At 54.1% G+C, this 19,392-nt stretch overlaps 2 protein-coding genes across 3 annotated transcripts in view; one reads left to right on the top strand and one right to left on the bottom strand.

The window, feature by feature from the left end:
* UBE2O (ubiquitin conjugating enzyme E2 O) overlaps positions 1-8,317 on the top strand; it is a 92,252-nt gene extending 83,935 nt beyond the window's left edge. The window contains exons 15-18 of the mRNA XM_037913375.2: positions 660-796; positions 1,441-1,644; positions 2,665-2,722; positions 4,346-8,317. Coding sequence (XP_037769303.1) covers positions 660-796; positions 1,441-1,644; positions 2,665-2,722; positions 4,346-5,124 — 1,178 coding nt within the window. The 3' untranslated portion in view covers positions 5,125-8,317. The remainder of the gene's footprint in view (positions 1-659; positions 797-1,440; positions 1,645-2,664; positions 2,723-4,345) is intronic.
* A 4,678-nt stretch (positions 8,318-12,995) lies between these two features.
* The window catches only part of SPHK1 (sphingosine kinase 1), a 30,493-nt gene continuing 24,096 nt past the window's right edge, over positions 12,996-19,392 (bottom strand). For both annotated transcript variants that reach the window (XM_037914146.2, XM_043528657.1), the window contains 2 exons: positions 19,060-19,175; positions 12,996-14,751 (listed from right to left, as the gene is read on the bottom strand). In XM_037914146.2, coding sequence (XP_037770074.2) covers positions 13,935-14,751; positions 19,060-19,175 — 933 coding nt within the window. In that variant the 3' untranslated portion in view covers positions 12,996-13,934. The remainder of the gene's footprint in view (positions 14,752-19,059; positions 19,176-19,392) is intronic.

The raw sequence follows: 19,392 nt of genomic DNA, 5'->3' as shown, positions 1-19,392 counted from the left end.
GGTGTAGGAATCCCTTGCCTCAAAGATTGGCACTCCAGCTTTGCTAAGGGCTGTTGCGATCCACAACCTACCAGCATGAAACCTTGTTGCAACTAAGTTTGAAACGAGCTTTTCTTGACTGGGGGAAGGTGGAGGGCTGGAGGGTGAGAGGCAGAATGGAAATGGAAACAGCTGATGTTCTTGTATCGATTGTGCCTCCTCTGAGTGCAGTGACCTTGTTAACACAAACCAACTTTCACCTGCCAGAAATAAACGAGTGCCTGGTTCTGTGGTGCATCGGTGACAGTACAGCTTCAGATATCTGGCAAACAGATCATCCTGGACAGGTCAGCTGGGAAAACGTACCCAACCTCTGCTTTGAGCCTGTAGCTGTGGAGAAAGAGGCTATTAACACAGCTCTTTGGCTGAGGTGTAAATTCTTGCCCAGATGTGGTCCCAACGTAGCTGCTTTAGCGCCTTGCTGCTAACTCGTGGCTTGAGATCTCAAATAACAATACAGCCATGTTTCCCCAGCTTCACTGACCAGTATCTTCTCTTTCTCCTCCCCACAATACTGGGCGCAATTGTTGAGGGGGGGGAAAAACTTCCCTTTGAAGGCGTTTGATTTTGGAGGAGGGTTTTCTGTAATCTGATGGGTTGTAACGCCCCTTGCTCCTTAGATACCCATGCCTTTAAGAAAATGGAGTTCCAGCCACCAGAAGCCAAGAAGTTCTTCAGCACAGTGAGGAAAGAAATGGCATTGCTGGCGACCTCTCTGCCTGATGGCATCATGGTCAAGACGTTTGAAGACAGAATGGCAAGTCCGTATGCTCCAGTCTGTTTGTGTGTTAGCACGGTGACTGGGCGTAACCTGAGAGTTGAAGGCTCAGGAGGGAGTTCCAGACTTAATCCCCTATTCTGAGCTGTCAAGGCATCTACACTTGGCTGAAGTTTATAATTACAGTAAATTGGCTCCCCTTTACATTTCCAAGAACCCTGGTAATAAACAATGAGTATGTGGGAATCTGATACTAGAATTACTTCACCAAATAAACCTGGGCTGTGTAATTCGGCTAAGCAGGGAGCGTGAGCGGGTGGAGAGCCAACAAGCCAGTGGGCGTAGCCAGTCGTGGAGTGGAACCGTGCACCAGCCCCCTCTGAAATCCTGTTTCAGATCACTCATCCAGGCCTGAAGGGTGGAAGTGTGGTGGGTGAAGTTCAGTCTCAGGTGAAAGAGCACAGCCCAAAGCTAGCACCCGCAGGAGATCTGCAAGGCTTGAGCTAGTTCTTCCAAGTCCTCAGTTACTGTTAAGCTAATTAAAGCCTCTGTCTCTTCCTCCCCCACTCCCCAAACTCAATCTGCCTTGTTACCAGGGCTTGCCTCTTTTCCTTGGACAGAGGGCAGCCCTGGCTTTCACTCTAGCCCATGCCTATTTGTGCTCACATCTCCTCTCTTCACAGGATCTCTTTTCAGCACTTATTAAAGGACCCACACGCACTCCTTACGAAGACGGCCTCTTCTTGTTCGATATCCAGTTACCCAACATCTACCCAGCTGTCCCCCCTCTCTTCCGCTACCTCTCCCAGTGCAGCGGGAGACTGAACCCCAACCTGTACGACAATGGCAAGGTTTGCGTCAGCCTTCTGGGAACCTGGATAGGAAAGGTAATGCTGTCTTCAGTCCCTTTGCACAGCACATGGCTTTTAAACGGAGCCAGACTTCCGCAACTAGGCAGCGGTGTTTGCTGCTTCCCACTGGTCCCAGAGGCCTGACAGTTTTCCAGTTCAGAGAGCAAACTGGGGAATGAGCATCCAAGCTTTGTGCTGGCCCTGTCTTCATTGGGCTTGAACCGGCCCTGATAGTCTGGATTTGAATTCTGGATAGATGGATGGAGTAGACAGAGTCAAAGGGTAGTGTTCGAGAGAGGTTTTGAAAGAATGTCTCAAAACCCACGTTTGTCCCTGGAAGATGAGCTGTGGACTGGCTAGTATTAGCCACAGGCCCCTGTCGCGGCTGATAAGAGCTGAGGGTGTGCGCAGGGATCATAGTGTAAACAGGGATCATTCTTCTACCCTTTGGGACTTGGTCTTTCTGGCCGTTTTTTTGCCTTCTCTGTGGTGAGCAGCCAAGGCATGCTGGAAACAAGCTTAGCAAAGACATAGGGGGCACAGTGAGTTGAGAGAACCCTCACTCTTAGCTTCTGGACAGCTAGGTTCAAGGGAGGTTGTGGGTAGCGATGAATGACTTTGTGGGGTGGGAAGGTCTCTCATTCCTGTTTGGGCACCACAATAAATATCCACCCATTGACACAATCAGCAGGGCTGGAGCGGGCCCCACCTGAGACCCCAGTTCTGGAGCAGTGAGGCAGGTGCTGCATACCTGGATTAGGGTGTACAAGCTTCCACAGTATCTGCCCAGGCCATGTCCAGCCTGAAGCCAGTGCAGTAGGCCCATAATTGTACCCAAGCCTGAATTGTACTCACAGACCTTTAAAATAGGTGTGCACAAACACAGCTGGGGTCAGGCCCAGGCAGTAAATGTTGGCGTGCGCCTTGGTCACTATTAGCTGCAGTCTGAAGGCTGTCGCCTCCCTTGTTTTCTGTGTTAAATGCTGACCAGGACGGATGCTGCGTTCACTGTTGCTCATGACAAGCTGTCTGTGATAACTTCTGTGTGTGTTCTAGGGCACAGAAAGGTGGACCAGCAAATCCAGCCTTCTCCAGGTGCTCATCTCCATCCAAGGTAAATGCAGCTGCAGAGCCGGTGGGGCGTGGAGGGACACTGGGGGCCCCCCCACTTGCCTTGCTGGGCTGTGTGAAGGAGCACACTTTCCCATCTCAAAGCAGCAGGGGCAAGCTGTTACCCATCCCTCTGTTCTTGGCTGCCTTCCGTCCCTGTAACTTTCCCTCACTCCTTTCCCCTCTCTGCAAGAGCAGGCCTCACTAGCCTTTTGCTTGTTGCCCTGTGCCTGGGAAGGTGAACCACAGCCACCTCCAGCCAGCTGCTAACGCCTAAAAAAGCTCCTAAGAGGAAGGTCCTGAGGTTGCTGCTGAGCCTGGGTCCTTCTCTTTATAGGCAGTGAGTCACCAGCCTCGCTAGCATCTGGTTTATTTTTGCACACATCAATTGTGTTTACACTGGTTCCTAAACTGCTCTGTGGGCTTTTGAAAGGAAGCACAGGTGTGCCCAAGCCCTGCAGCACTGACTTGCCTGATCGAGACAGCCGGTAATGCTAAACCCTGCTTGGAAACTCTCTAGCAAGCAGTCTGCTGTCCAGAAAGGCCAGGGCCTGACTTGGGAGTATTTGGTCTATGGTATTTGATCTCTCAGCCCCCGGGGTGTCTTTTCCCAGAACAGAGGGGCTGTTTCTTGTCTACAGAACCGATAATCCCCATTTAGAGGATAAAATATCAACTTCTTCTTGCAAACTTCTCTGGATTACCAGAGAGATTTGTTAATGCTGAGAGCTCAGCCTTAGACCTCTCCCTTCTGTTGCCTGGTCATGGGAGAAATGTCACGACCCCACCGTCAGGAGCATTAAAGCAGTCGGGGGCATTGCCAGCAGGGTGGCATTGACCACGTCAACATCACACCCAGGCAGAACAACCAGCCTAAAATGTCAACCGGCGAGAACTCGGTGTGGGTGGCTTGCTCGCGGCTGTGCTAGAGACAGTGGCTGGAAAGGAAAAGGGCAAAAGTAAATGTGGCCCAGTCAGCGGTAAAAGCAGCTCTGGGTGTCACTTCAGGGAATGGCTTGATTCTGTTACAACACTTTTTTCATGTGTTTGGCCCTGAAAAGTGGGCAGTTAACCATAGCGCAGGCAAGGCCTGTGAAATATTTCCCCCTTCACTCACTCTTCCAGTGCCCCTCTGTCCCGGCAGTGCACCTTGTCCCTCACCCCGTGCTGAGCTAGCAACTGTACCTGTTACTAGTCCAGTCATGGGCTTCTGCAGTGAGTGGCCTCCACCTGGGAGGTGTTCCTGTAGTCTGAAAAATGACCACCAGCCCCTGCCAGGAGGCCACCAGGCCTGTTCTCACAAGTGTCCCAAGCAGAGTCAGAGGCCGGGATGAAATGCTGGTGCAGCCGCTAGACATGCACCTGCCCGGATTACCTCCTGTTACCAGTCCAGCATAGCAACCTTGCTCTGCTGCTCCCTCTGCCTGCACCCCTGCTTGCGATCTTTGTGCTGCAGGGATCAATATGGCAGCAGCCCAAGCTGGAGGGAGCTCCCTAGTGGGGAGGGCAGTGATAGATTGAGGCCTCAGCACCCTTCAGCAAAGGCAGAGCCCAGCAGATCCCCCTGTAGGTCGCAGGTCAGTGTGAGGTTTCCGTTTAACTCTTTGCTCTCCCTCTCTCCTGGCAGGACTGATCCTAGTGAATGAGCCCTATTACAACGAGGCAGGGTTCGACAGCGACCGGGGCCTTCAGGAGGGCTACGAGAACAGCCGCTGCTACAACGAGATGGCCTTGATCCGTGTGGTCCAATCGATGATGCAGATGCTGCGCAAGCCGGTGGAGGTCTTCGAGCACGAGATCCGCGAGCACTTCCGCTGCAACGGCTGGCGCCTGGTCTACCGGATAGAGTCTTGGCTAGAGACCAGCGAGCTGGTGGAAAGGAGCCACGAGCACCCCAACGGGGCCGATTCCTCCTCTCTCCTTTCTGTGTGCGACACCCTAGCCGAGAGCCCGGTTGACAGCAGGGGATTTCAGGGCGAGTACAGCAGCCCCTTGGAGCAGGAGCTGGGGGCAGCAGCGGCTGCAGCGGAATTTTCCGACCTGGCGCTAGAAGGGAAGGAGGAGTTGGAAGACTCTGGATGTGGAGCCTCGACGCTCGCGGCCAGCGACGGCCATCAGTATTCAGACTCCGAGAGCACGGGCCACGCCAGAGGGCTCGCCCTGGCGAGAGACCTAACGGACGAGTGTAAAGCCACGCAGGACTCTGCCTCGCAGCCTAGTGTGAAACCAAAGAAAAGGAGAAAGAGCTACAGGAGTTTCCTCCCCGAGAAGAGTGGTTACCCTGACATCGGCTTTCCCCTCTTCCCCCTGTCCAAGGGGTTCATTAAAAGCATTCGTGGTGTCTTGCAGCAGTACCGGGCTGCCTTAGTAGAGGCCAATATCCCTGAGTGGAGAGAGGACAAGTGAAACGTCAGGTTAGGGGCAGACAGATGCAGAAGAGAAGGGGAAAGCAGCAAGGAAATCAGCAAACGCTGTTCCCAATAAACTGGCTTTGCTCGTTCCCGGCTCTCTTCCCCTGTTTGGTGTGTTTATAAAGAAGGCAGTAGCCCAAATAGCTCATTCCTCGCTCTTTACTTCCCCCAACCCCTCCCCCGTTCCTCATGCTCGTTTGATCCTGAAGCGTAAGGAGTTTTGAGCCTTCCAAAGCAGTCTTGCAGCTGGGACCCTCTGTGCTCTTTCGTCCCCGGGCACCTCTCTGTGCAAAGTGGGCTCCACTCCCTGGCTGCTATGTCTGACCCCAGCGTTCCACTTGGGATTCAGCCCTAAAGGTATGGTTACTGTGGTATCCGATGCTGAGTGGCTGTGTCCTCCCAGTCCTTCCATTTCCCTTCACTACCACGTCTTGTGGCTTTCTTGAAGTCTGTTCCAGCTTGAGAATACTTTGACATTAGATTCTGGTTGCATCTAAGTCTCCTGCTCCCTATGGGGCTGCCTTCCCATAGCTGATCACTGACAGATTCTCAGCTCACCCACTCCTTTGTTTGGTACTTACGGTGCAGAGATGAAGTTCTAGACAGGCTCCTGTTCAGCCCTGGGCGATACCCTGGGATTTCCCTGTGGTCCTAGCCCTCTGATCTCTCTCCTGGAAGTAATTTCTCCAAAATAGTAAACACATTTCCACTCCCCATCCTTGCCAGACCTGCTTGCACTTTGCAAACTTACACGAGTCAGCTTCCTGCTGGCACTATTCCATCCAGCAGGAGCCTGGGAGCCCCATGTGCACTGCTTCAGCCCAAGTCCAACTGATCAGCAGCAAAGGTAGATCTAGGGTAGATGATGTAGCTTCTGTGTGGATGTTAAACCTAGTGCCGCTGATGCTTCTGCACCACTTCAGCTGTTGATAAATTTCTCAGGCTGCAACTGTTCCTGAGGCTAGCTCAACAAGTATAGACCTGCACCTGTGGGGGTGTGATTTCACTCCTCCTGCGGCAGCACGGACATTGCATCTTTAACAAACACAGCTTTCACTGTGTGAGCCCCTGCTCATCCCCAGCCCTGCACAGTCCAGAAGCCAGCAGCATTGGAGACCTTGCGTGTACATCCTTAATCCCATCAACAGTGCTGCCGGGTAGCTATAGGAAATGGCTAGTGGGACGTGTGCATTAGTGGAGAGGGGTTTACACTGAGTACTTTGAAGGGGGTATGATGAAAGCAGTGATTATCTGGGGGCATCCTATTCAGGATGTCTGCAGCTTGCTTTCAGGGCTTTCTGTGCACTGCTGGAGACCCCCGATCAAGCCCTGCTAGATTTGTCAGGAGTCGAGCCTGACAACAAGCTCCCATCCATGCTGATGCCCGTTTTCTGACACAGAGGCTGCCCAGCTGTGTCCTTTCCAGCTGATTAAATGAGCTAGCGAAGCCAGGCTTCCACATGGAAGGAATAGCTAGGCTTGTCATTCAGCGTGGCTAGTAAACGAGGCTAATTCCTCACAGGAAAACAAACCAAATTCCTCCTTGCCAGCTCTCCCACCACCGCTACCCCTGCCAGAGCCAGCGGCGGCTGGGGTTCTGAATTCAAAGCTGAGGGCGGAAGTGTCAGCAGGCTGTCTCGCCTGTTTGCAAAGTGCTCCCAGCTGCCTGGATGGGTTTGGTGCTCAACTGCCCATTATCCACTGGAAGAAATTTTATAAGGGCTGTCTCCTGGTCCCATTGACTACACCCAACCCGGGGTTGGACTTGCCCCCTGGAGAAGGGTGCCACTGGGACTGGGTCTCTCTCACACTGACTCTGGTCTCCACGTTAGCACTGTAGAATCCTTCACACTAGCTGCCACGATTGCTCAGGAGAGCCGCAGGTCTGGAATTGAGAGCTGCGGGGGAGTCCGCATGTTGGGCTTGAGCGGCAGTAGCATTGTGGGGTGGGTCTGGTGCAGTAGTTCCTGGCTATCCTCGCTGCTAGCCAGCATTTCATGAGCAAAAAAATTGACTCCAGTGTAAAAGGGCAGGGATGGGATGCTAACTGATGTCCTTTGGGAGTGAGTGAGGCATCTGGTGCAGGGGGTTGTTCCACACATTGCTAGACGCCTTATTCACTGTACTGAAGGCCAGACTATGACTTACAGACTCATTTCCTTTGGTGTGTCACTTCATTCCTCTCTCTGCAAAGGGACGGGGGAGGAGGAGTTGACAAGCTGCTTATTAGAAAGACACAAGTAGAGAACAGAATCTGCTCACGTGCCTGGGGGTCTCTAGCATTGCCCACCCACACAACTCTCTCTCTCTGTCTCTCTTTCTCTCTAGTTGTTTTTCTTTATCTTCTCCTGGAAGGGTGGAGGGAACTAGAGTAGCCACAGCAAAAGCCAGCTGTAGGAGCTGATCTGCTTTGAGGAAGGTGGTGGGAGAAGAGGTGCCATTGTGAGAGCCGGCCTGACTGTATGCCAGATGATTCCTTCCCCCTCCCAAGAAGTCTGCCTCTCTAATCATAACCAAGAGCTTTGTACAGGATCCTGGAGTTTTCACCTGAGAAAGCTCTTGCTTATTGGCCTTGGGGAGGCTCTCCTGTCCCTTAACAGCATTGCTGGAGCTCTCCTAGCTCTTCAGAGCTGTCTGTCCCTAACTGAGATGCGCACAGAGGTTTACAAGTTTTCTAAGCTTTTGATCATGTGAAGCTCCGGGTCTGAGATTGCTGTTGAGCACACTGCAGCTATGTAATATTTTTGGTGTACGTATGTAATATTTAAAGGTTAAAAACAAAATTTAAAAAGGCAAAACCTTTAAAAAAGATAAAATAAAAAAAACCACAAAAAGCCAAAGCATGATGCATATTGTTAGCCTTAAAACTGGCTACTTGACACTGCGATGTACAAATAAGAACAGCCTGTAACTGTTTTAAGTGCTGGGGTGGGGCGGGGAAGAAATATTACAAAATCAGTTTGTAGCCTTGATTCTGTACAGTATTTAAAAACAATGGAACTATTACTGAGGCCATGCTTAGAGGTGTGTTGTTCACGTGCAGATGTGAATGCTGGGTTGCTTACCATATATGTATAAAGTGCTGTGTGACTTACTTTTTTTTACTTGCAAAATTTTTTTTTTTGGCTAATTAAGATGTAATAAAGGAGAAAAAGGTGATTTGCCATTAAATTTTGCCTCTGTGAATAGCTCTGGTTGTGCTTTTTTTTTTCTTTTGTGTGTGGTGAGTATATCACCTGCAACAGAACTGAAGATCCTGCCACCTTTATTCAGACTGAGGAGGTTCTTGCTCTGCTCTGAATCAATACCACTGCCAGTGGGCAGCGCATGAACTGGGACTCGGGAGACCTGAGGTCTGCTTGGGTGACTTTGGGCAAGTCACTTCCCCTCTTTGTACCTCAGTTTCTCCATCTGTGAAGTGCTTTGAAATCTACTGATGAAAAGTGCTACGTAAGAGCTAGGTTTTACTGTCCTCAGTGGAGCCAGTGAGGAAAGGTGGCAGAATCGAGCCCTGAGGAAGCTTAGTTAACTGCTCTGTAGCTGACTGGTGCACCTAGGGGCCGATTGAAAGCCCTCTGAGGACAATGGGCATCTTTCGATGGGCTTTGGATAAGGCTCTTCATTTATACAAGGTTCAGGAAGAGCAGCTTTTCTGTCCAGTAGTTAAGGTAACACCAGGATCCAGCAACCTCACACAAGTTCAGCTAGTCTGGTAATGGGGTCTGAGATGCCAGCTTGTCACCCCTAGCTGGCTTGTTCAGATCTAACTTAAACTTGCAGTAACCTGAAAGCTACCACGTCAGCTGTTTACGGACTGATGTGAAATGAGGTTTGCCCAGCTGCCAGTGGACATCTGCCCACATCCTAAACTGCCATTGTGGATAGCATCTCGGGGTGACCTTATCAAAGAGGCCAAGGACAGAACGGCCATAGAGTGTGAGGAGGCCCTTCAGAGCAGTGAAATCAGGCAGCAGAGTCGGGAGAAGCTTGCACCTCTTTGGAAAGAAGGTTTCAGCCATTAGTGCTGCTGTTCCAACCCTTTCATGATGCTAACAATCAACCTGCCTTTTGCCAAGCTGACCTTTCAGTCCCTAGGACAATGTAGGAGCTGTGTTTAGAGACCTTGGTACTGCTTGGGCACAGTGCGGTGAACTGAGGCTGAATGACTCAAACCTTCTGACCTAATGGAATGGGGTGACATCTTGGCTCCCACCACCAAAAAAGGGAAGCTGAGAGGGGCTGGTGGATGGTGCTCGGGCCTGGAATTTAGAAATTCCTGGGTTCTAATCCTGGCTGTTCTGTTGATTCTGTGACTTTGGGAGCAAATCATTGAATCTTGCGAGGCTTCAGTTTCCCCCATGTTGCAGAATGGGAATAAGGCATTCTGCTCCAGGATGGTGGTGGACTTATGTGCTCTGTGTAATCACCATTTTTAAGGGGTGATGATGGAACAGGTATGGTTAGAAAAGATTTAAAGGGACAGCAGCAGGGACAAGGGTCAAGGATGTGAGGAGAAACCAAAGCAGAAATGAAGTAAATGTGAACCTTAATGACTGCCATGAGACTTCAGAACACCCTTTAACAGCTCTGCATTCATTGCTCAGATCATATTAAGTGTAGGATGCTCTGGAAGCTATGGCAGGAGCTGGAGTGCTGCAGTTTAATGGCATTTGCTATAGGCTGTAACTGCAGAAGCAAGACTAGTTTAGTTAGCCATGCTTGGAGAGGAGGGAGGCCTGTTCCCAGGCAGCTAGTGCCAGGGGCCTACCTTAATGAATGAACCAGGGCCAGGGTGGGTGTACACAAGCATGCCCCAGGGAGCGGGAGGCTCTGATGGCTCTCTTCTTGTAAAGATAACAGCAGGGGTATTATGGGGAAGGGGAGAGAGGAAGCTACTCCAGGGGGGCCAGGGATCCTCCAGGGAGTCGGTGAGTAACTTTGATATGCCCTAGGACATAAGTCTCCCTTTTTTGGTACCTCACAGCTTGGCTCTGAGACAATGAGCTGCTGCCAGGGCCGGGTTAACCTTTTGTGGGCCTGGTGCCAAACATGTATGTGGGCCCCCATGGAGGTTATGGAGCTTGGTGGGGGTAGGGAAATGTCACTCCCTAGAGTGACGAGCCACCCAGAGGCAATGTGGCATGGCAGGGGCAGCCCCACCCAGCCCAGTGCGAGGGCACTATTTGCAAACCGGCAGTTGCCAGATGCACAGTGGCCCGCCCAGCCCTGTGCTGCCAGGATGTCCCTTCCCCTCAGGGGTGGGTCCATGCTGTGCCACACAGCCCCCCTGTCCAACACTGGAACACCCCCACCCCCATTTCCTATGGCCAGAGCTCCCCAGACCTGCTATGCCCAGCACCCCCGGACCCCTCACCCAGAAATGCACAACACCCTGCACAACATCACCCTGCCTGGTGCCCCCCCCGCCCACAGCCCCACCACAAATGCCCAGCACCCTCCACAGAACCCCCACTCCCTAGTGTCTCAACACACACAGATCTTCCCTGCCCCCTCACAGCCCGCACCCTCCAGGGACCCACCCCCTGCCTCCCAGCTGCTGGGAGGTGACTGTGTCTGCTGGCCTGAGCTGGTCCTGGGGCTGGGAATCACTCCGGCCCCTCGGGAGTGGCAGGATCATCTAGGCCAGGGCCTGCGCTGGCTGGGCTGTCTCAAAACACACTTGCCAGGAGGGGCCCAGGCAAGCTCGCCCCCCCCCCCCCCCCCCCACTGGCTGAGACTGGCCAGGCTTCTGCACTAGTCCCAGGTGGCTCAGCTCCAGGGAGACAGGGAGGGCCCCACAGGTGGTGGGAAGCAGAGACTGCCCAGAGCCGGAGGTGCACTGGGGTCCAGCCAGGGGGCAGAGAGGAGCTGGGCAGTGGGGCCAGGGGCAGGAGAGGAGCCCTCAGCCTGAGGAGCAAGTCATGGGCGGCCGGGAGCTAGCGGGCTGGCGGGGTCTTGGGCCGCAGTGCAAGCAGAGCAGGCCAGGCTCCCTTCTGAGCCTGGACCCGGCTCCCTGGAGCCACTGGCGCCATTATAAACCCAGCACTGGCTGCTGCTCCTGCAGGTAAGGAGCTTTACGCTCCTGAAGCAGAGAACTCAGAGTGGATGCAAATGGCTGGTTGTTCTTAATAGGCACTCACAAATGGGGAACCCAATGCTGATGGCCTTAAGCCTCATGGCTTTGCCTGCAGCAGCATGCACTACCATTTAAGAGGAGTTTGCACAGTCTCAATTGCCAACTGTATTGGTTACCAAATTCCGGGCAATTTACTCTGGGCTAAAAGACAAGGGTGCTCGATTAGCAGGCCTAGGGGACAGGATGGCTGCTGTAAAACCAGACTCAAATCACCTGGCCCAAACTTTGGAGACCTGTAGGCGCTGGAATGCAATCTGCAGAGAAGCTGCAGCTGTAGAATTCTAGGCCAGGCAAGTGCCCATGAAGGGCTCCCTTGAAAATCAAATCCTCCTGCAGAAAGATCAAGGGTTCAGGAATCCAGGAACTTCCTGAAAAACTTGTGGATTTACAAAATAAAATTCCAGAGCTGCTGGAGCTGGACATGCAGGAAAAGCCAGTATGTGCCTATGTGGTGGAATTCTCCAGAGAGAATCTTTCAGACACTGAACCAGAACTCAGACTGCAACACTGGTGTGAGGGAGACATTTCTACAGGCAGACTTCCTGATCATCTGTTGAAGGGCACATGCCATGGATTGTCACCCGACAATGGACGAAGGAATTAGATGCAGTTAAAGTGTTAGACCAGAGCATCACTGTAGCCATTTGTACACCTGGCCCAATGCCATACGGAAAGATACCTTCCCCCCTACCCCTTATTTCGGGATATGGGTCCTGTTTGTTACCTGTCTTGCTGGAGTGAAAATAAATCTGAGCTGTGTATGATCCTGACTGGCTGGCAAACAATTAGGCTTTTCTTTCCCTGCTTTGGGATCCTAATTGCATAATTTTCAGCTGAATAAACGTGAACAGCAGCTGCTGTCTATGGTTCCTCTGTCATGGCTGAACATTCTAAATCTGGCTTCGTTACTCTCGCTTTAGATCCAAAATTAGTGGCAACCAAAAAAATGGTGTCACTGTATGAAATGGGTAGAATCAGCACTTGGTGGCTGCTCAGGCTGCCTGTACAGCCAGCCCTTTCCCACAAGCTTTTGTCTGTTTAGATCGCACGCCTGCACTGGTGCTGGAAGTGTCGGCATGCTTCAGCTGGCCTGTGGATGTGACGAGTGTGTTCTTTACAGCTATTGCTATCTACCACAACCCATGCAATGTGGGCCATGGACATGAATGCTGTCCAGGTTTTCATAAGGCTGCCCATCACTCTGGTATCTGACCACCAAAGAATGCTATGTAGTTTGATTTTATAAAGATTATTGTAACATTTCTGATTTTTTTTTTTTTTTTTTTTAGCCTACTTTTCCAAAATGTTTCTAAAGAAACTGCTGTTGGACTAGATTGGTGGTTTCCCCCTCTACAGTTAAAACATATAAACTCAATGCAAAATTAAATTTTTAATACCTTGGATTGGGGTGACATCACCTCTCCCAGCTGTTGGCCCACCATGAGTCATCATAGCCAGGCCCTAGTCTGGAGAATAAAGGGATTTTCTAGCAGGCTGACTGGGATTCTGTGCAAATGCCAAGAGGCATTGCATTTTGGAGCAATCAACCCACAACCCCTTGCTGGCGAAATCTGAAAGCAATAACCCCTTAGATGCTGCTGCTCCAAGAAACTTTATTGCTTATTACACCACAGCAATCCCAGGGAGGAAACCGTCCAAGCTGGGACTTCAGGGTGCTTAGGTTTGCAATGAAATCACAGTGCCCACCATATAACAGCCAAGGCCTCCCGTTTTGGAAAAGCTAGATCTTTATTGTCTCATTTTAAGGATAAACTCTGTCTCCATGGAGCTTCTGGTAGATATAATTAACCAATTTTTTTTTAAAAGAAAAATATAACAAATGTTGGCCCTAGAAGTTTAGGGTTTATGGTGGAGCCAGTTCTCATTTCCCCACTGGCCCCAGGGGCTTGGTGCCCACTGTATCTGCTGGTGCTGAAGCAGTGCTCAGTCTCCGTGGCACTCTGCTCGTGGGGGAAAGGGTAGCGCTCTTGTGCCTTCAGTGTATTGTTGAGCTGTGGGAAGGGAGCAGACTGGCTTTGTCCTTGCGGGGAACCAAGCAGCAGAAATGCAGGAGGCCTATACTGCGGAGAGCCTCGGTTTGGCGAATCACCTGGCTTCAGCTGCGGAGTCCCTTGCAAAGACAGGCCGATCTGGAAGCAGAGAAGAGAAGAAGCCCAGCACTTGGGGGTGGTGGGAGAAATATCCTTGCAGCTGCTAAGATGACCTGGAAAGAGCTGTGCCTGTATTCAGGTACCATCACCTGCCACCCACGGCTCAGGAGTCCCCTCTCACTAGGGATCGCTGTGTCCCATAGAAGCTTCCTGACTCGGGGGGTGGGAAGGGGGCAGGCCAGGCTGTGAGTGTCCCTCCCCCGCCCTCAAACTTACTAACCAAACCTCTTAGTGGTTGGCCCTTAGTGCCTGTGATCAGGCAGGAAAAGAACTGTGCTGGGAGTGGGACTCGGGAGGTTGGGCAGAGCAAGGGGAACAAGAGACCCCTGTGAACTATTCCAGAGGAGGAGAGGCGCGCGGGCTGGAGAAGACACTGAGTGGCAGGAGGTGTAAGCGTTCCCTGCAGTGGTCCTTGCCTGTCCTCCCGCACAGCACCCCAGGGATGCGCATGGTCAAAACCCTTTTTGAAGTGGTTTATTTGTCAGGCTGGCAGGTGGCTCAGGAGCCACTGATGATCCTGCAGAGTTGGTTGTGCACCTGGCCCTGCACTGGCTCGCACGCCAGTGGCTCGCCATCCACCGTCATGAGCCCGGTGGAAGCGAAGGGCTCAAGCCGGAAGGCCCTCACGGGGACATAGTGAAGGTGGGGACAGTTCAGGTCCAGGTGGGTCCCCTTCTCCATTGCTAGGAAGATTCTGAGCAGCCCCAGCCGGGAGACCCCAGCTTTCAGGTAGAAGAGGTGCATGGAGCCGTCATGAAGCTTGGCCGTGGGGGCCATGGTGAAGTCAGCGCCCACGTGCGACTGGTAGATGGCGAAAATGGAGATAAACTCCTCCTCAGGCACAGTGGTCCAGTGCTTTGGGACTGGCTGGTCGAAGGGGACCAGGAGAGGGTCCTCTGGCCAGGACCCCTTGTGAGGGGGCTCTGGTGCCCCTGGCGCAGGCTGAGGGAGGATATGGAGGGGGTGACCATTGCTGCATGGCACATGGTGGCTATTCTGCTCTGAAGGGCTGCCGGGGGCTGAGGAGACCGAGGATGACGTCTCCATGGGCAGGTAGGAGAGACGGCCCTTGTAGACCTTCAGCCCAGCCAGCTGCTGGATGGTACCCACGGTGAAGCGGGCGTTGCCCAGTTGGCGGTACTTCTCGCTGGCGATGTCCACGTCAGAGATGAAGCCCCAGCCGAAGCTGAGGAAGGAGAAGAGGCGCTTGCCGGAGGCCGTGCTCAGGGAGACCAGGTCCATGGGGGCATACAGGCCTTTGCAGAGGAAATAGGTGCAATTGGTCAGTAGCTCCTTCCTGAAGGCCTGCGTGTTGCTGTAACAGAGACAAAAGCAGGCAGATCTGTTGAGCTGGGACCCTCACCTTGTCCGAGGCACGCTCCAGTGGTCGGAGCGGGGGAGGGACTCTCGGGACCCCCCCCCCCAGGGGCCTGCTGGGAGACTCCAGACAAGTCCCTGCAGCTCCAGGGTGCCCCCTTTGGCTGAGGAAGACATTGCAATTGCAAAATGGCTCTAAGTATTATTGGAACGTGACTAGAGCCACTGGGGGTTTCAAAGATCCCCACCTGCTTGGAATCAACATGATCCTGTCTACCACCAGAAGAAAAGTCTCCTAGAAACTCCACGGGAGGGGTTTAAAACCTAGCTCCCTGGGCTTGTGCCCCTTTTCTCAGACTCAGCTAGTGCTTCCACCTGTCCTTTTCCTGTCCAACCAGCTGGGTATCACCCCTCTTGGGCTGACCAGCTCACAATGCTCCACAAACGGAAGCATCACTGACCCCCATTTGCTCCCCGCTACGCTCTCCTTGGAGAAGCCTTTCTCCGTAGGCTGCACCCCGCTTTGTTCGAGGCTCCGGCAGCGGGAGGGGGAGGCAGAATAACCCAGAGGGGCAGTTGGCCAGGCACAGGGTTTGCTTGGTGACTTTGTTTGCAAGGCCCTGCAGCCCAGCCTGGCAGAGGCACGGCCCTAGATAAGGCGCACTGCTGTTGTCAGACTGTCAGGAGCGATCTGCCAGCACGAGAGTGAGGCAGCCAAGCTCAGGGGCATGGCAGACAAGAAGCCCCATGGGGCACCGGCACGTGTAACCTCGGTTGTCATTGACTCTGTCCAGGCCACTGGTTTCGTCTGGCTCGGGGAACCGAAGGGCCTGTCCCCCAATGACAGCGACTGGGAGCGAACCATTGGTATGGACAGATTTGGAGTGGCAGCCGCCCTGCCTAGAACAGCAGAGCTCTGCCTAACAGCTCTCGTTCCGGCTCTGCCTGAGCCAGACTGCCCTCGCGTCATGGCCAGGACGTGCCCTGGCCACTGGAGAACAAGGTCGCCTGTCTCAGGGGGCTCGGCCATTTACACACGCACCACGGTAGCAGCTGGGCGATGGGGGCTTGGCAAGGTCTCATCATTTTAGGTATCCTTTGCTCCCCTCCACCATGGCCCAAATCCATGTCGTTAGGGGCCCAATGGCCACTCTCTGATACCCCGGGGTGGCTCAGCCAGGAGCTAGCTGACTGCCAGGGGGCAGAGGGTTTGCAGCTCCTAGGAGATGCAATCAGCTCAGAGCCAGCAGATGGAGCAAGTTGCATCCGCCCTCATTTCAGCTGGGAACCCCCTTCCACTAACTCCTGTGCTGGGCCGAGCCAGGCCAGGGACCCGCTGGGGGGGAGGCCGGGCGCAGCTGGGCCGTGGGCGTGAAGCTCAGAGCAGCTTTGCACAGGAAGCCAGCCCAGGCAGCAGCAGAGAAAAGGCAGATGGGGAGTGTCCCACCTTCCCTTGCTGGTGGAGGAGGGGGCCTGGCTAGGGAGAGGGGCAGGGTCTCACTCTGGGAATGCAAGTGACTCCCTGTGGGTCTTTTGGTCGTATCAGTTCCTGGCTCCTGCTGCGGGCTGTTCTGCCTCCAGGCGCAGCAGCTGCGGGGGCATGGCGGACGCTTTGGTATCGGCGCTGCTCTAGATCCCAGGCAGGGCTCTGGGGGACCGGGAGAGGGGGGCTGTACGCGCCGCTGGTGAACACCGGGCGGGAGGGGCTGAGCTCTTTGGAAGCTCAGGTTTTAAGTGTTACAATGGCGGGTGCTGGGCACCTCGGCAAATCTGGCCTTTATGCAGGTGTCTAGCGTGGAGCTGGGCCATGAATGGCGCCCCAAGGGCGTGGGTTGCTGCAGGAAAGCAGCTGGCTAGGAAATGGTTTATGTTGAAGTGAGAGCAAAACTTCCATTTTTTAAAACGTATTTGAATGGGTTTTGACCATTTTAAAAACCACCATCATTGAAATGGCAACGGCCACACTTGCTTTGGGCTTTTTGTTCAAAGGGGGCTAGTGATTGGCCCAACCCAACCTGTTAGAAAACTTCCGCCCAGTCTGATCTCGGCCCCGGAACGGACCGTGATTGCGGCACGCTCCCTGCAGCTGTTGCTGCCACACACACAGCTTAGCGTTGTTCTTGAAGGAAGGCAGAACTTGCCCCTGGGCTAGTGAGCAGAACTTGGCCCAAACCCCTCTGTACTCTCTGTGCTGCTTCTGCTGCGTGCCCAGCTCAGCCTGCTCTGGGCAGCAGCTCCCCGGTGCGTCTCACCCAGTGACGCCAAGCACTTGGCCTGGCATAGGCAAATATCACCTCCAGTCTACTAGGGGAAACTGAGGCAGAGTGGTTAAAGTAACTTGTCCAGGATTCTGCACTGGGAACGCAACTCTTCTGCCTCCCCGAGCAGGGGCTGGAAGGAAAGTCCAGATGGGGAAACAGAGAGAGCCGGGCCCAGGGCTAAGGAGGGTGCAGGGAAGGGGGTTGGATCTGTTGCCACACTAGGGCGAGTCTCCTCTGCGCAGTCAGCTAAACCCAGTGCCAGTCTGGGAATTGCTCGGTGCTGGGGGGAGAGCCATTCCCAGGGGACTTTCGGAGGCAGCATGGGGCTCGGCTGGCTTTATTGCTTGTCTTCCTGAGCCCATGCACCCCCCCGCCCCCGACTGGAGGGAGCAGAGGGGGGCAGGGGCAGGGGCAGAAGGGTCTATAACCACGAGATCACACTGCTCTCCAGAACCTGTAATTGAACCCGGGATTCCTGAGCCCAAGCACCCCCTCTGACTGGAGAGAGGGGGGCCCATGTGTTCTCAGGAGCACCTATCTACTTTGCTCAAGGCTTCAGAGACCAGTGAGCTGGGGCCGGGCAATGTCTGGGAGCTGAGCATTGTGGCTGTGAAAGCAAAGCCGCCCGTTTGTGCCCCCACCCGGAGCACTGTGCAGCGGGAGCTGGGATTAGTCTCGCAGCAGCAGGGCCGAGCCAACCACGCAGGGTCAAAGGCCAGCGCTGAGAGTGGCAATTTCATCACGAGATGAGAAACGTGAGCCAAGGGCTTCCAGTTAAACTGCCTCTGCGTGCCCCTGCCCCTGCCCTTCTCTGTGCCCCAGCTATGCCAGGAGCCGGAGCTACTCCACCCCATCACGCCCCGTTTTGCTGTGCGGCCTAGGTAGAGTGCAGACTCTCGGGGGCTTGTCAGACTCTCCCTGTGCATGTGGGTAGCACCGAGCCCAGTAGGAACAATAATCCCAAGCTCTCTTACCCCACTTTTCATCCGTAGCTCTCCGCACACTTTTCAAAGGAGGGCAGGATCACCATCCCTGTTTTACAGATGGGTAAACTGAGGCACAGGGCAGTGAAGTGACTTCCCCAAGGTCACCCATCAGGCCGGTGGCAGAGCCAGGCACAGGACCCAGGTCTGTTGAGTCCTGTGCTCCATCCATGTGGCCACACTGCTTCAAAGGCCTCCTGCTCTGAATGGGGACCTCCCTCTAGCTGCTACTGAAATGCAAATAATTAGGAGTAGCAGGGAGGCTGAAGCATGCAGCCATTCTGTGATGCTGTTAGCAGAGCAGGAAGGGCTGGGTGACTTTGTGCGGGGGGGAGGGAGGTTTGGATGGTAACATCTCTGCATCCACAGCAAGCCTTGTCTGTGCTCTCCTTGCACGTGGGGACAAAAATAGTGATCACACCCTATGAGGGAGACTTCAGCTGCTGCGTAGCTCTTGGACATGGCTCTAACCTGGCTCTTCTGTCCACGCATGCCCCAGGAATGCCCAGCTGGGCCACCTGCCTGCGAAGATGGCAACTGCTGCAGGGGGCCTTAGCTTTGCACTTTGCTTTTCGCAGGGGCAGGGCTAAACTCTGCCCTCTCGCCCACCTACACAACCTCACGGGGCAGAATCCAGCCCTCGCTAGCTGCCTGAGCCAGGCTCCAGCAGCCCAGGTCTGCTAGGAATGGTGCCAGCCACGTGGCAGACAGCACCGGAGACTGGGACCTGGGGGTAGCTCTTGCCACGGGACAGTCCCTGTGGTTAGACAGGCTGCCCTTGGTGCGGGGGAGTCCTTTGCAGTCATTCATTTGAACTAGTTTCCTGTCGGCTGAAGTCAGCGTCAATGATGTAAGGAGGTTTACGAGGTCTCGGGCGAACCTGACTGCCCCTGGCAAGCCAGTCAGTGCCCCTCTGTCAGCGGGCTTCCCTGCCAGGGGCCTGCTCCACCTCTCCACTGTGTGCCCCTTCCCCGAGGAGCCAGCGGTGACAGCTCAGCGAGCAGGGCCTGGGCCGGCGGCTGGCTGTACCCTCTGTGCTCCCTGTGGCTGAGAAGCCCTTACCCGGCGTAGTGGTTGATGGAAGCGGACAGGGCATTCCCAGAGCCCCCAGGCAGGGTGCAGAGAGGCTTCTTGATGGCGGCCTGCCAGTCCTGACGCTCCATCAGGCCGTTCACCACCTGCAGGGACAGAACCACACAGCTGGCAGCTTCCCAGAGAGCGCAGCCCCATCCTGTCCCTGGCTGCTCTGGGGGAAGGGGAAGGGAATGGATCAGAGGGAGCCAGTACGGTTCCAGGGTCTCTGCTCTGGGGGGGGCAATGCACCCCCCCACACACACACACACAGGCCAGGGAAGCCTGAGGAGGTTTTGGGTGCCACCTCCTCTCCTTTGGTGC

This window comes from Chelonia mydas, chromosome 14 (genome assembly GCF_015237465.2).
Source record: "Chelonia mydas isolate rCheMyd1 chromosome 14, rCheMyd1.pri.v2, whole genome shotgun sequence".
NCBI classification, from domain to species: domain Eukaryota; kingdom Metazoa; phylum Chordata; order Testudines; family Cheloniidae; genus Chelonia; species Chelonia mydas.
The sequence above is the reverse complement of the archived record's forward strand: the minus strand, read 5'-3'. Positions and strand labels throughout refer to the sequence as shown.